Source organism: Eubalaena glacialis, chromosome 7, assembly GCF_028564815.1.
Source record: "Eubalaena glacialis isolate mEubGla1 chromosome 7, mEubGla1.1.hap2.+ XY, whole genome shotgun sequence".
In the NCBI taxonomy this organism is placed as follows: domain Eukaryota; kingdom Metazoa; phylum Chordata; class Mammalia; order Artiodactyla; family Balaenidae; genus Eubalaena; species Eubalaena glacialis.
Genome location: NC_083722.1, coordinates 82,148,015 through 82,161,622, shown reverse-complemented (window position 1 = coordinate 82,161,622; position 13,608 = coordinate 82,148,015). Strand labels below are relative to the sequence as shown.

The following is a 13,608-nucleotide window of genomic DNA, read 5'->3' as shown; positions in this document are numbered from 1 at the left end:
GGATCTGTTTTATATAAACATGAGCAAACATGAAAGGGCCAGTCTATGTAGTCTAAGTAAGAACTCAGTCACAAACCAAATAGGATTCTGTAACCATTTCTGTTCTCCAGAGACTGGAGTAAGTCATTTGGAATAAGGGGGTTAGGGACAGGTATAAAATACAATTATCAGTATAAAATTAAGAAAATGGAAATTTGCCTGAATATCAGGACTGTGATGCTTAGAGAGTTATTTAAATGCCTCTGAAAGTAAATAGGCAGAGATCCATTCACTAGAGGCCTGAGTACAGGTGAAATTGTGGACGAATACTAATGAATGTATTATCGGGAGTATTTCTGCACCACTGTGAGTTTGTCTAGAGAACCTGTTAGTCCCCTTGCTTACTAATTCCTTTTTTGCTGTGAAATAATAAAGCCTAAATCATAGAACTAAATTTCACTTGCAAATTGCTGGAAGTCTTATTTCTCCAGTGAGATCAAATATGTCTTATGACATGTTTTTCCTTCCACTGTTCTCCCAGCTGTTTTTTCTTATTACTGAGATGGTGATGCATTGATATTGGTTCAATTACCAAAGTATCTGAGTACATTCAAGTTCATGGGGCATCACAGATAGGCTAAGTGACTGTGATTATCAGACAGAGTGTTTGATTTAAATTAAAGGAACACTTCCAAGAGATTATTTATAGAGGAAGACAGTTTAAAGAATTCCCATCACCCATGTCATTAATATTTTAGGACCCATTAAAATAAGGAATATGTGGAGAATAAGGAATATATGCCTTTTATGTACAGGCATCATTGCTACACCGTTTTCTTCAGTTGGGGTCAGCACTATGGGACCACATTATGGCTGAGAAAACCTTAACGCCAAACCCATTAGGTAAGGAAGTAACAGAAGCCCTCTAAATGCAATTCAAAAATGTGTACCTAATTCCAAATTGTAATAAAATGAAAATGTTAAAAATGATTTTCATATTAGAATTACATGGTTGTTAACCACATAAGAAAAATACTTTGAGGTGATATTCAAAAAGAGAATTTCTATCAGATATAATGAAATTTTCTCCCTTTATAGAACAAAGGAAAAACATCAAGTTCCATTGGAGGCAAGTGTTTAAAGCTTGCATGGAATGAAGCTGTTTACCTATGTTTTGAAAAAGGCAGTAACTTAAAGATTTCTTGCGGAGGGGGAAACTCAGATTTCATATTTTTGTTAGGTATTGGCATCACTTTTTTCAGTTCTCTGATTAATGCTTGAGGTTTTATTATACACTCAGGGAAAATGACTGCCTTGACCTAAGATTTACATGTGTAATTCCAATAATGAAAATACAGGACTTCCCTGGTGGCACAGTGGTTAAGAATCCACCTGCCAGTGCAGGGGACACTGGTTCGATCCCTGGCCCAGGAAGATCCCACATGCCACGGAGCAACTAAGCCTGTGTGCCACAACTACCGAGCCTGCACTCTAGAGCCCACGAGCCACAACTATGGAGCCTGCACACTGCAACTACTGAAGCCCACGCACCTAGAGCCTGTGCTTCACAACAAGAGAAGCCACTGCGATGAGAAGCCTGCGCACCTCAATGAAGAGTAGCCCCCGCTCACCGCAACTAGAGAAAGCCCACACACAGCAATGAAGACCCAAAAAGAAAAAAAGAAAATAGAAGTTATCCTTGTAAACTTAGTAACATTGAGATATAAATATACATATTCTATATCTCCGGGTCTCCAGGTTATTGCTGATACTTGCTATACAGCATCAGTTCCAGGAGATGTCTTGTTTTGTTTTGTTGTATCTGGAAATAGCAACCTTTGTTAACAGTATAAAAATTCCACAAGGAGGAGGATTCCACACATGAACTTTAATTACACGATAGACGCTGTCTAATCCAGTGACTGGCCATTAAAATAACCTGTGTTTTCTTACATATACCACTTTGTTACTTGCTGGATCTCCCAAACAGCCTTCGACTTTTTGTAAAATAAACCAGCCCCTTCTTGCAGGTTGTTTCTCAGGAAAAAAATTACAGTAATGAGAGTGCATGTGAAAGTACGTGTAAAGAGCATTATGCTGATTAGTACCTCACAAATGTTTTGTCTTTTACAGCCTGTCAACCAGGGTCGTCACTATCAGAAAGAAATGAATCCACCTTCTCCTTCTAACCCCCGGTAAGAATCGTTAATAAGCTAAATTTTTTTTAAGATTATTTAGGAATTGACTGTGCATTTTTCTTGTTTTCATGAAATTGTTTTCCAAACTTCCAAAGGGCTTCCAAAGTTCTTTTCTATAGATGTTTTAATTCAGCCTACTTTTCTTAATCAGACTATGGTGTCATGCTTAATAGTGTAACTAGGTTTAAATAGCACTCCTGCCTTTTACTAGCTGTGGAACTTTGAGAAAATCATTTAAGTCAAAGTAATTCAGGCATAATAATTACCTCATAGTATTTTGGGGAGGATCATATGAACTAATAATACATGAGAACTCCTTAGCACAGTTCCTGTCACACAGCAAGCTCTCTTCAAGTGTTCATTTATTCAGTATTATTCTATTTGCGTAGGTGTTTCATCTTAATAGGTCTCTGAAGTTTAGTACATTTTAGGCATGAATTTTTTTTGTATCACCTGGTGCCTTTACATTCATCAAGATAGCTAATATGAGTTCAAGTGGCCATTCTCTTTTTTCATAATTTCAAAGTTCATAATCTCAAAATTATTTTATTTTTTCAAAAATGTCATTGACACATGAGTCATTTGACAATATAGAAGAACCTTATTATATTAGGCTCATTAGAGATAAGTGAATCTGAATTCAAGTTTTGCAATATATGTAGTATTATATGGCTTTCTAAAGATAGCTAAATAAGCTAGTTTATCAGTATAAGTCAATATCACTTTATTACTATTTATTAAATACTAAGAATTTACTGACAATCAGTCTATCTTGGGCTCCACCCACAGGATCTTAGTTATTATAAGATTATAATAACTAATTATCTAATTAGTTATTATAATAACTAATGCACCCCATTATCTAAATGCAGCTCATTATCAAGCTCTCTCACCTGAGAGAGACAGGCAGAAGGAATTTGTTAAATAAGAATACAGGGCTGTATCCTGGAAGCCAAGGGAAGCCAGGCCTCAGGAGGGATCTGAAACTAGGAACTAGAAAGCAGAGAGGCAGGCAGGCAGTATCCTTACTCCATCTCTGTTTGCTTCTTCCTATCTGCTCAATTCTTCTAAGCACCAGCTTTCTTTACTTCTCAGTCACATATAGCTGTCTTGAGTTTACATATTACAGTTCAAAATACATGCTGAGGCTGACAGTCTATGTCTGAATCCCAGTTCCTACTTTCCAGGAGAAAGAATGTGATTGGCCTAGCTTGGGCCAAGTATCCACTTCTGGTCCAATCAGCAATGAAGAGCCAACCAACCAAGCCATGTAAAACTAACATGGCTACCAGGAATCCACATACATTGTTTACAGGACTTTTAATGGGGTCCAGAATATTCATGACATAGGTAGAGTAAGTGTTCTTTATTAGTAATCTCTTCTACGTGTTCCTGGTCTATATACTTGATCTGGTCATTCTTGCATGTTACCTAGTAGAGGGAATTGTCACTGTCGTAAATAAATATGATAAGGAGTTGAAAAATAAGATTGTAATTTCAGTGTATATAAAAAGGTGTTTAAACATTCTTCAAAATAGTTATCTCTTGATATGCGTATATGTCTCTTGCAATCTTGCAGCTCATCTAGATTTGACCAATAAACTCTTTATCTATATATGAATAAACTTTCAAGGTAATTGGAAATCCAACTTTGGTCCAAATTATAACAGTCACGACGTGTAAGCTGAGTAAATGAAAGTGATGGAAAGTGATGTTAGAAAGTGGAGCATTTTGTTTCAATAAAAGGAAAATGGGGACCTAATTTTCATCCTACTTCTGCTACTAACCCAATGTATGATCTCAGACAAGCCTCTCAACCTGTTCAGACCTAATAATAAGAACACCCTCATGTGTAAAGGAAACAATTTCAGTTACAAGCTCTCTGAGGTCACTTACAGATTTATGATTCTGTGACTTTGATGAGACTCATTATAGACTTTCCATATGAAAACCAGTTCCACTATTAAAGGGAACACTGCCCTATATAGGAAACATACCTCATATTATTGGATTAATTAATTAATGTTTAGATGTGGTAGTATTTGATTTTAAATATCTCTTTTAAAATTTGATTCCCAAAGATAGAATATAAGAAAATTCACCAGCTAAACAGACAGCATATTTTATTTAACCAATTAAATATTCATTCATTTAGGAAAAATTAATCCACATTTTCACATAATAAAATTAAAAGCCAGATTTCAAAGCAAAAAATAAAATGCTGCCAACACCATTTTCCAGCAGGTTATCCACCAGTTTCCTAGAAAATTATTATATGGCTGTTCAGAAAATCTACAGATTACATGGCTTAGCTCTTGGCTCATAAATCCAGTAGCTTGGAGAATTGGCAGAAAGGCATTATTGGACCATAAATAAAGAAGATGATAAAATTATGAGGTCAGCATAGATCATCATATAAAAATGGGATAAACTGAATCATGTAATACATGTGATTTAATTTAAAATTGAGAGCTATGATTCTTCTTAAGATTTGTATTATATTTCTTATAAATAGTATCCCATGTTTTAGACCCTACAATACAGAACTTTAAAATTAAACTTTGAAGTTAAAAGATACTAATAATGACTATTGAAAAAATAAGAAATGAAAAGGTAAGTCTCTAAGTCTACCCCCTTAGATAAACAAGCATCTCGCCTGAACCTTGTTGAAAGTTTGGTGTGCAGAAGCTCTGAGCAACACATGAGAAGCAGGAAGGCTCTAGATTTCCTGAATTAAGTGTTGTTGTGATCAAAATAATGCAAACATGACGGGGATCGGGGACATGTGTGTGCAGGTCCACCAAGAGGAGAGCATGATGGTGCCCTTTGGGAGGTGAAATGGCCACATTAGCTTCAGTGAAATATCTGCAACTACTCCAGAGACCTAAGAACCTAAGATTTGTAAATTATATGTACTCATACCCACATATGTACATATTAGAGAGTCAACTTTCAGTGAGCTTTATTAGTGTAACAGAATAACCAATATACCCAAGCTTTATTAATGTAACAGAATAACCAATATCCACAGTCTTTTATTTACATTTTATTCTGGAAAGATTTTTATTTCTGCACCATAATTACCTTCTTAGTTTTATGTGTTGATGAGTAAAGTTAAAGATAGTATGCAGTCCACAAAGCAGACAAATTTGTGTTTTGAAAAGTTATCTCTAGGGTAAAAATGGCTAAAACTCTGCATATATTCATATAGTGGTTTCCTTAGAGTAAAAGAGTTCACTTGAACTCATAGGGCAATGCTTGATATTGGATGGAGGCTGGGATACAATGTTAGTCATCTCCTGAGAAGTTTGCAATCTGGGGATTGAAATACACATGGTTCACCAAATCATATTCCCTTGTGTGTCTAGATTTGCAACAAAGCCATTTCCCCTTGCTTTGGTAGGCATGGGGGGCAGGGGTGCTATTTCCCACTATTTTTGCCTAACATACTGATGGACACTTAGCATCTCAGTTGCTGGGGCCCTTGCTTCCATTGTTCACCCACACTGCCTCGTGGGGCACTGACAGCTTGTATGACAATGTGCAGAAATGGCTAACATAATCTAATACAATTTAAAGGAGTGTTGGGAGGAGGAAACAATTTCACAGTTCATTCATGTTGAGAAATGTTTCCTAGCATGTAAACTTACATGCTGCCAAACTGAGCAAAATGGATACTGTTCACAGCCTTCAGTCATTTATTTTAAAATGCTGTCTATTGGTTTGCGGGGTTTAGAGCTGTCCCTTAGGCACATCTATGTATGTGTCCATGTAGATTCTTAAGAACAGCTCAAGATATTTTTGCTCAGGAACGGGTTTTATAAAGTAAGCTGTGATTACATTCTGGTTGTCTATTCATATGGGTGGAGTCGATAACCAGTCTTGCGTTTCAAATGATGATTACGCTTGCTATTTTTACAACTCATTGGAAAATTAAGGGGGGAGGAGGGAAGGTAGTCAAAGGCTCTGTAAGGTTCCAAATGTTTATGGAAATAAACAATATAGAAAATAATTCTAGACTGACCAAACAGTCATGAATGGCATGGTTTTCTTTCTAACGTGTTTGCTTTATGATTTAGCATTTATCCATAATTTTTTTAAATGTCCTTGCAGATTGTGTTAGGGCTTGAATCCTTTGCAGCCTTGCCACATGTTTGTGTGATATGAACATACTTATAACTATAATTATCCGATAAATCCCTGTAGACTTTGACAGATGATTAATAATCACTGACCTCGGTTCACACTGGCTCAGCCGGCCTTACCGAGGCGAGCTGGCCTGTCACTGTAACCTACAGGCACTGCTCTGGACTGATCACGGTGGCTTCATTTATCTTTTCTCTCCAACTGTCAGGAGATGAGCTTCTCCTCTATTGCTTAAGGATTTTTTCCCCCACCAACACAAGAGAGAGAAAATGTATAAACAAAATTAAATATAGAACTTGTATGTCGTTTTCCTCTTCAAATGATTAAGTTTGGATGATTTTAAAACAAGTCAGATTTCTAATAAATATTCCTCCTTAGACCAAAGCACAACAGAGGTTTTCCTGATTAACTGTGCACACAGTTTCTCTAAATGTAGTGTTGTTGTTTTCTACTACCTATATTTTGGCATTAAATCTTAATGATTTGTTTGTAAAACCAAAGGCATCAGTTTTTACTTTCATCATTTCTGTTGTTAGGTTTACCGAGGAAAAGCTATCCATATTGGTGCCTCTCATTTCATAATCCCCTTCCCACAAATTCACACCTGCTCATTTTAGGGGAGTGACTTTCCATACTCAGATTCCTCAGGTCTGATTTAAGATCCTTGACTGAGGACCTGTCCTGCTGTTCTCCAGGTTCCCTGGGGACGGAATGGTGTCTCTCCTCCCTGTGATGCTCAGCACAGCCTGGCTTGGGTAGGGGCTCCATCAGAATGTGAGCTGAGGGAGGGAGCAGGGAGGTATGCCCACATACCATGGAGAAATGAAAGTCTTCATCCTAAATGTTAACCAGTTAAGTTTCAAATATTTTCCTACATCCTTGCAAGAGTTTCCCCCTTCCTTTTCTGAAAATGGAAGGACAATGGTATTGCTTTATTCACTACCAGGATAAAATTGTGTTTTGTGAAAGGCCCTTGTTTGGACAGAGTTTAAATCTGATTTTCATGTATGTTCCACTCCCTGCCAACCCAGAGATCCATAGACACTGGTAACCATTAGAATGGCCCTAATCTTTAATATATAATATAATATGTATTATTTATACAATCTCTTTAATAATAGCTTCCAATACCTTCTATATTCTAATGACTCTCAAAATTATATGTCCAATCCTGACCCTCCTCTGAATTCCAGACTCATCTATCCAAGCTGCCAATTTGACAGATATCCAATCCACTTGGATCTCTAATGTATACCTCAAATCCATTGCCAAACATAACTTGGTTTTCTCTCCCTCTACACATCTGTTCTTTCTTCAGTTTTCTCCATCTCAAAAATGCCACCATCATCGCCCTTTTCCTCAAGTCAGAAACCAAGAGCATTCCCTGGTTTCTCTCTCTAACCCACCCCATGTCCAGCCTCAGAAAGTTGTACTGGTACACCCTCCGACCATAGTATATGCCAGGTCCAGCCAGTGCTCTCTCTTTACTGCTACAGTCCTAGCCATGTTGGCATCATCCCTCACCTGAACAAATACCAGAGCTTCCCACCTGCTTTCTCTGCTCCTTTGGCCCCTACAGTCTATTCTCCACTCAGCAACCAGAGTGGTATTGATACACCTAAACTGGCCTGAAGCGTCCCCCCATGTAAAACTTCCCAAAGGTTTCCCTCTGCTCTTAGGGTCAAGTCGTGCTCCTTATCCTGAATGCCCACCACTCAGACCGTGTTCCGTACCATTGTGCACCTTGCTCACTATGGATCAAATACCACCGTCCTGCCTCTTTTTCTCAAATACTCCAGGCTTGGTTTCACCATAAGAGCTTTGCAAGAGATGGCCCCTCTGCCTGGCATTCCCTACCCTAGAAAGGACATAGCAGCCTCTTCCTGTCTTTCAGATCTCCATCTAAATGTCATCTCCTCAGAGAGCCCCTTTCTTAGCATCCAACCTAAAGTAGCCCCAAGCAGCCTCATTACATTATCTTTTTCGTTTTTACCATAATACATTTCACTACCTGATATTTACTTGCTTGTTGCTTGTTGCTTGTTGTCTACACACACACCCTGTCAGAATATGCTAGAATGTAAACTGCATGAACATAGGGCCTTTATCTCTCTTGCTCACTATATCCCTAGCTCCTCAAACTGTGCCAGGCACAAAGGAGACACTCAAGAAATGTGTGCTGAATTCATTAAATCTCACCTCACAAAAATGACTTTCCCTCATCTCTCTACACTAGCTACATCGTTGCGTACTTAACTGCTAGCTGGAACCCAGGAGCACCTGTATACTTTTCTCCCTTAAGGGTGTCTGGAACCTGGCCCCGTTCCCACTTGTAATAAATGAAATCTCTCTCATGAATTTGTTTTAAATGATCCCTCAGAAGATATGCACAATCTAAAGTGTCTGGTAAATGTATCATTTTAAAACTTTAAATGGAGACTTTTTTATTGAATTTGAGAATTTTCTCTGTATTCTTACTGGAAGTTGCTTATCCGTATTTGCCTATTCATGCCCATTTCATGGAGTGAGGGTGCCAATGGCTAGAAATCTGCTTGGGTTGGCACTGCTGTCGAATGTGTACTTAACCCTCACCAATTAACAGAATCTGGATAGGCAAATGGAAATGAAGAAAAAAAAGTATATATGTATACAGAGAGAGAAAGCGAGAGGACGAATCTGAGCCTGTGGTGCAGGTACCCTCTTGACTTAAGTGACTCCCTGCCCCTCATGCTTCTGGAGGGGTCCTCAGTTCACTGGTCTAAACTTCACAACAGACTTTAAAAACACCTGTACAAAGAGACTCAGCTGGGCGCCTTTCCTCCCCAGTCTACAGCAAAGGCAAGGCTTTAGCCTCTCTAACCCTGCCCCAGTGAAAACCGGAGCTAAAGTCACCCTTGGTAGCAAATGGAATCCCTGGGGAATCATCCTGCTTCTCACCTCTGACCACTCTGAACCTAGGACCCCGCCCTACACAACTTTAGGACCACCACTCTCCTGGGACCCAGCAATTACCAACAGGACCAGACAGCTGGCAGTCCCTGCCCCATCCCTTCTCCTTCCTCCTCTGCTCTTGGCGCTTGGCCTGCCCAGCCCATTTTCAGTCCTGGTTTGATCATTTATTCTACCAGAGCCCATTAGCTCAAGAGTGCATACCTGCTCAAATCACCCTGCCCCAGGCCCTAAGTGCTTGTCACCCCAGAGAACTGGGTACCACCCCTACCCACTGGACCACCATTTCTTTGTATTCACTCTCTCCACTTGTTCATTCTGGCCCTGCCTGCCTGGGGACTCGCCAGTCCCCTCTGCAGCTTCTCGGTTGAGTTGCCTGCGTGCTCTCTGACCAGGTCTGTCAGGCCACTGGGGCTTAGCTCTTCAACCTGCGTCTCCTAATTTTCCAGCTGTACTCCATGAGAGAGTCTTCTGCCATTAGGGCTGAGGATATACTCATCAATATTTTAGGTATTGTTATGTTTTCCAGAATTACAAATTCACAAAACCCATTTGCACAAGAGTTTCAGAACAACAGATTGCATCTTCTCCTCCCACCTCCCCAAAGCTTCTACGTCCGAAATGATGGGTCCCTGAAGAATCTTAGCACTTTTAACTAACAAAATGTGGGGCTCCTGCAATTACCCAGGCCTCCCCATTCACTGTTATCCATCCATATGATGAACTCAGATTATCTTTGACCCAGGGTCCAGTGTAAAGAAGGTAACTACTAAAGCAGTTATTTACCATTCGAACGTTTTACAGTTTCAGCTTTTAATTAAAAGATTCAGCTTCCTCTTCTAGAGTAATGAGCACCTTTTTAAAAAAATCGAAGTACTAATTCTAGTTTCTAACATTCACCTCTATTCTGTCTGAGGGGGAGGAGAGAGGAATGCAGGCTGAGGTCCAGGATAATGACGTGAACCTAAGAAATGGAAGACCACGATTATGGTTAGGTGGCCACAGCCAGTCATATCTGTAGACTCACTCACTGCCTCACCATTCACTTTGTAACCTAACGCAGAACAGCTTCCCTGGTTGTTTAAACACGAAATGACTGAAAGTGTGTTGCAGTTCATACCTTCAGTAACATTCAGTGAGTATCTTGAAGCACCTACTATGTGCAGAGCACCATGGAGAGATGACTTTAACATTCCCCCTGCGAGCTGCAGCCTCCCAGCACAGGCAGTCCACACCCTGCATATCAACAAGGCTGTGTGTGAATGCTTTAAGAAAGGTGCCTCGGGGTATGGGAGCATGGACCAAGCCTGGCACACAGAAATCACCACCTTTTCCAAACCCGTACCCACTCACAAACTCTGCTTTTGTTGGCAGTTGGTTCTACTTCTTCCCTGTAATTCTTTTCTTTCTCTTGTTAATGAAAAACATTACATTTTGAAATTGATTAAAGTTAGAACACATAATTTTTCGCTCTAGCAATATATTATGTTTACCAGAGTTTACAGCTTCATATTTTGCTGTTCATTACCTCATAAAAACCCACTCGGTATAATAAATATCATGCAAGTCAAATGTCCAGCCTAATTTTAAATTTTCTTGAAGGAGAAAAGGCAAACAACTTTTAGCTCATTTGATTGGAATAACACTAACATTATTGTTCTGTTGACTCTTTCTTGTCCATTGATTTTTAAAAAGCCTTTAGCTCCCTTGCCATTCAGTAAAGACAAAGCAGATGCACTTTGGTGCTTAGGACAAGAAAATGCTGTTGGGTGTTGGGTGTATGCATGGAAGAAAATTATATATGTGCTGAAACAAGACTGGTTAGAAGGCAGTTTCTCATATTTCCTGGTAAACGACTTGTTTGCTTTTGACTTTTGAGGCAATAGTGTCCTTTGTTTTATTATGTGAAAGCTTGGATTAGTAACAAGTGAAGCTAAATGGTGACTTGTAGATAATGAACTTTATGGCTTAAGATGAAAGGAAACTAGCTAGAATTTTACATTTCTCATATTTTTCAGTTCTTAATTCTCTTTATTTGCAGAACTTTTAGACTAATAAGCAACTGAATTAAAGCAAGAAATGAGGGGAGGGTAAAATATCTTCTGTTGAATTAATAGTGAACAGTTTTTAAACAGCAGAACCATTTGTATTATCAAAATAACAAAGAACAAGAAACCTGAGATCTGGCCTGGCCTGAGGTTAATCTCATGATAAAAATGAAGCTCTCAGCTTCAGTAAAATCACAGTGTGGCTTTCAATTAAGTAGTGATGTTTATGCTAATGAAGTCCTGTCTTTGAGGGGGGCAATTCATCCTAAACTACTGGATGAATGGCTTTTTCTTTTTTTTTTTTTTTCCATATGTTTTTCTGGACATCAAGGGTTTGGAGGTAGAAAGAGAATCTATTCACTGGCCACTAGTATTGCAAGAAAATTCCATTTTGGTCAGTGTTTTGACTTGGTGAAGGGTGCAATTTGTATTTTACCATTTTCCCTCTTCCGACCTCTTTCACAGTACTTTTATTGAAACCTGAAATTGCCTTCATTTTGGAAATACTATCAAGTCACATTAAGAATCCAGAAAGTTTTGGTTTCTCCTGCTGAAATAATGGAAGAAATGGGAAACAAACAAGAACACCACCCTTGTGGCATTCTTTAAATTTGCTTGTGATATTTTAAATTTCAGTGCTAGCCAAAAAGAAGGATACAGCAAGGCATACCGTAAATGAAGATATTATGTATTAGAGAAGGAATGAATCTGTCACTTTGACGGATTGTGAGGCAAAGAGCAGATTAACAGATTACTCATAGTCAGAAGGCAGCTCAGCTTGAAAAATGTGCAGGAAATGATAAGTGCGGGTTTGTGCTGATTTAATGATATTTTTAAACTACAATAACACTCTGGTGGTATAATATAATAAAGCACTTTGCTGGCATTTTTAAATCATCAACATATTTCCAGTTTGACCTTAAAAAACATTTTGGACCATTCTCTATTAAAATATGTAGCTTTCAAATTAGAAAAAAAAGTACCATCTAAAATATCACAGCAACGACCTTACAGGAAATCAGGAAATATTGTTGGCTTTTAAAATCAGTTATTTCCTAAACTAGCATTTATGATACACATTTTAATTATGTTTCAAGCACCCTAACAGCACATGTACTTTCTCTTTGGGCATTTAAATCACTTACAACAAGAAATTGTTATCTTCTAACAACCGTTTCCAGTGAAACACTTCGTAGATGGCACTGATATGCCGTCATTTTTTCATTGCAGGTTTTTAGTTTTGTGGTTAAGATCATGGAGTACTTATGAATAAAACTATTATATTTACCCACAGATAGTAGATAAAAGTAGTTCAAATTTGAATTGAGTACTCTGAGTCATAGCAATAAATAAGATAAATAACTTGCTTTATTTTATATTATTACAAATATGTATCAGAAAGCAAAACTTTTTAAGAGGTTTATATTTTTATATAAATGAAATTGGAATTTGAATATCATACTCTTAGTTAATTTGACAGTGATGGACTGCCATTGTCAAGAATTTGCAGAGTAAAATTTCTATAATGCACTTAAATGGTTTTTACTCTAGCATCTTCATATTCAAAATCTAATGTAAGGCTTCACTTGTTTCATATTATCTTCTCTCAGCTCACCAATGATAGCTTTTTTTACATAATTAGGTACAGTGTAACTTGTAAGGGAGTAAAATATATTTTCTGTCTAAACACTTGTATCTAACCCAAGTGCAAATAAATATACTAATATTGCATGCCCAGGGCTTGAATCCCAGACATGATTATGGCTCACATTATGTTTTACATATATAGTGAAGACTTTCATTCAGCATGTTTTGTACATTTTCCCTTTTCTAATATATTAGTACTCTCAACTTGGGGTAAATAAAAAAGCTAATGTAAAGAGGTAGTCAGGGGCTTCCCTGGTGGCGCAGTGGTTGAGAATCTGCCTGCCAATGCAGGGGACACGGGTTCGAGCCCTGGTCTGGGAGGATCCCACATGCCGCGGAGCGACTGGGCCCGTGAGCCACAACTACTGAGCCTGCGCGTCTGGAGCCTGTGCTCCGCAACAAGAGAGGCCGCGATACTGAGAGGCCCGCGCATCGTGATGAAGAGTGGCCCCCGCTTGCCGCAACTAGAGAAAGCCCTCGCACAGAAACGAAGACCCAACACAGCCAAAAATAAATAAATAAATAATTAAAAAAAGAGGTAGTCAGTATTCTTGAAAGAAATTCTGAAATGTATTGAGCAAAAGTTGTTTGCATGATTTCTGGTCTCCTTGCATATTTATTGTCTGCAGTGGTTACTAATA

At 38.5% G+C, this 13,608-nt stretch overlaps 1 protein-coding gene across 4 annotated transcripts in view; it reads left to right on the top strand.

Moving 5' to 3' along the window:
* Nucleotides 1–13,608, top strand: part of CFAP20DC (CFAP20 domain containing) — a 277,728-nt gene that overhangs the window by 217,671 nt on the left and 46,449 nt on the right. For all 4 annotated transcript variants that reach the window (XM_061195461.1, XM_061195462.1, XM_061195460.1 and 1 more), the window contains one exon: nt 2,113–2,174. In XM_061195461.1, the coding sequence (XP_061051444.1) occupies nt 2,113–2,174 (62 nt within the window). The remainder of the gene's footprint in view (nt 1–2,112; nt 2,175–13,608) is intronic.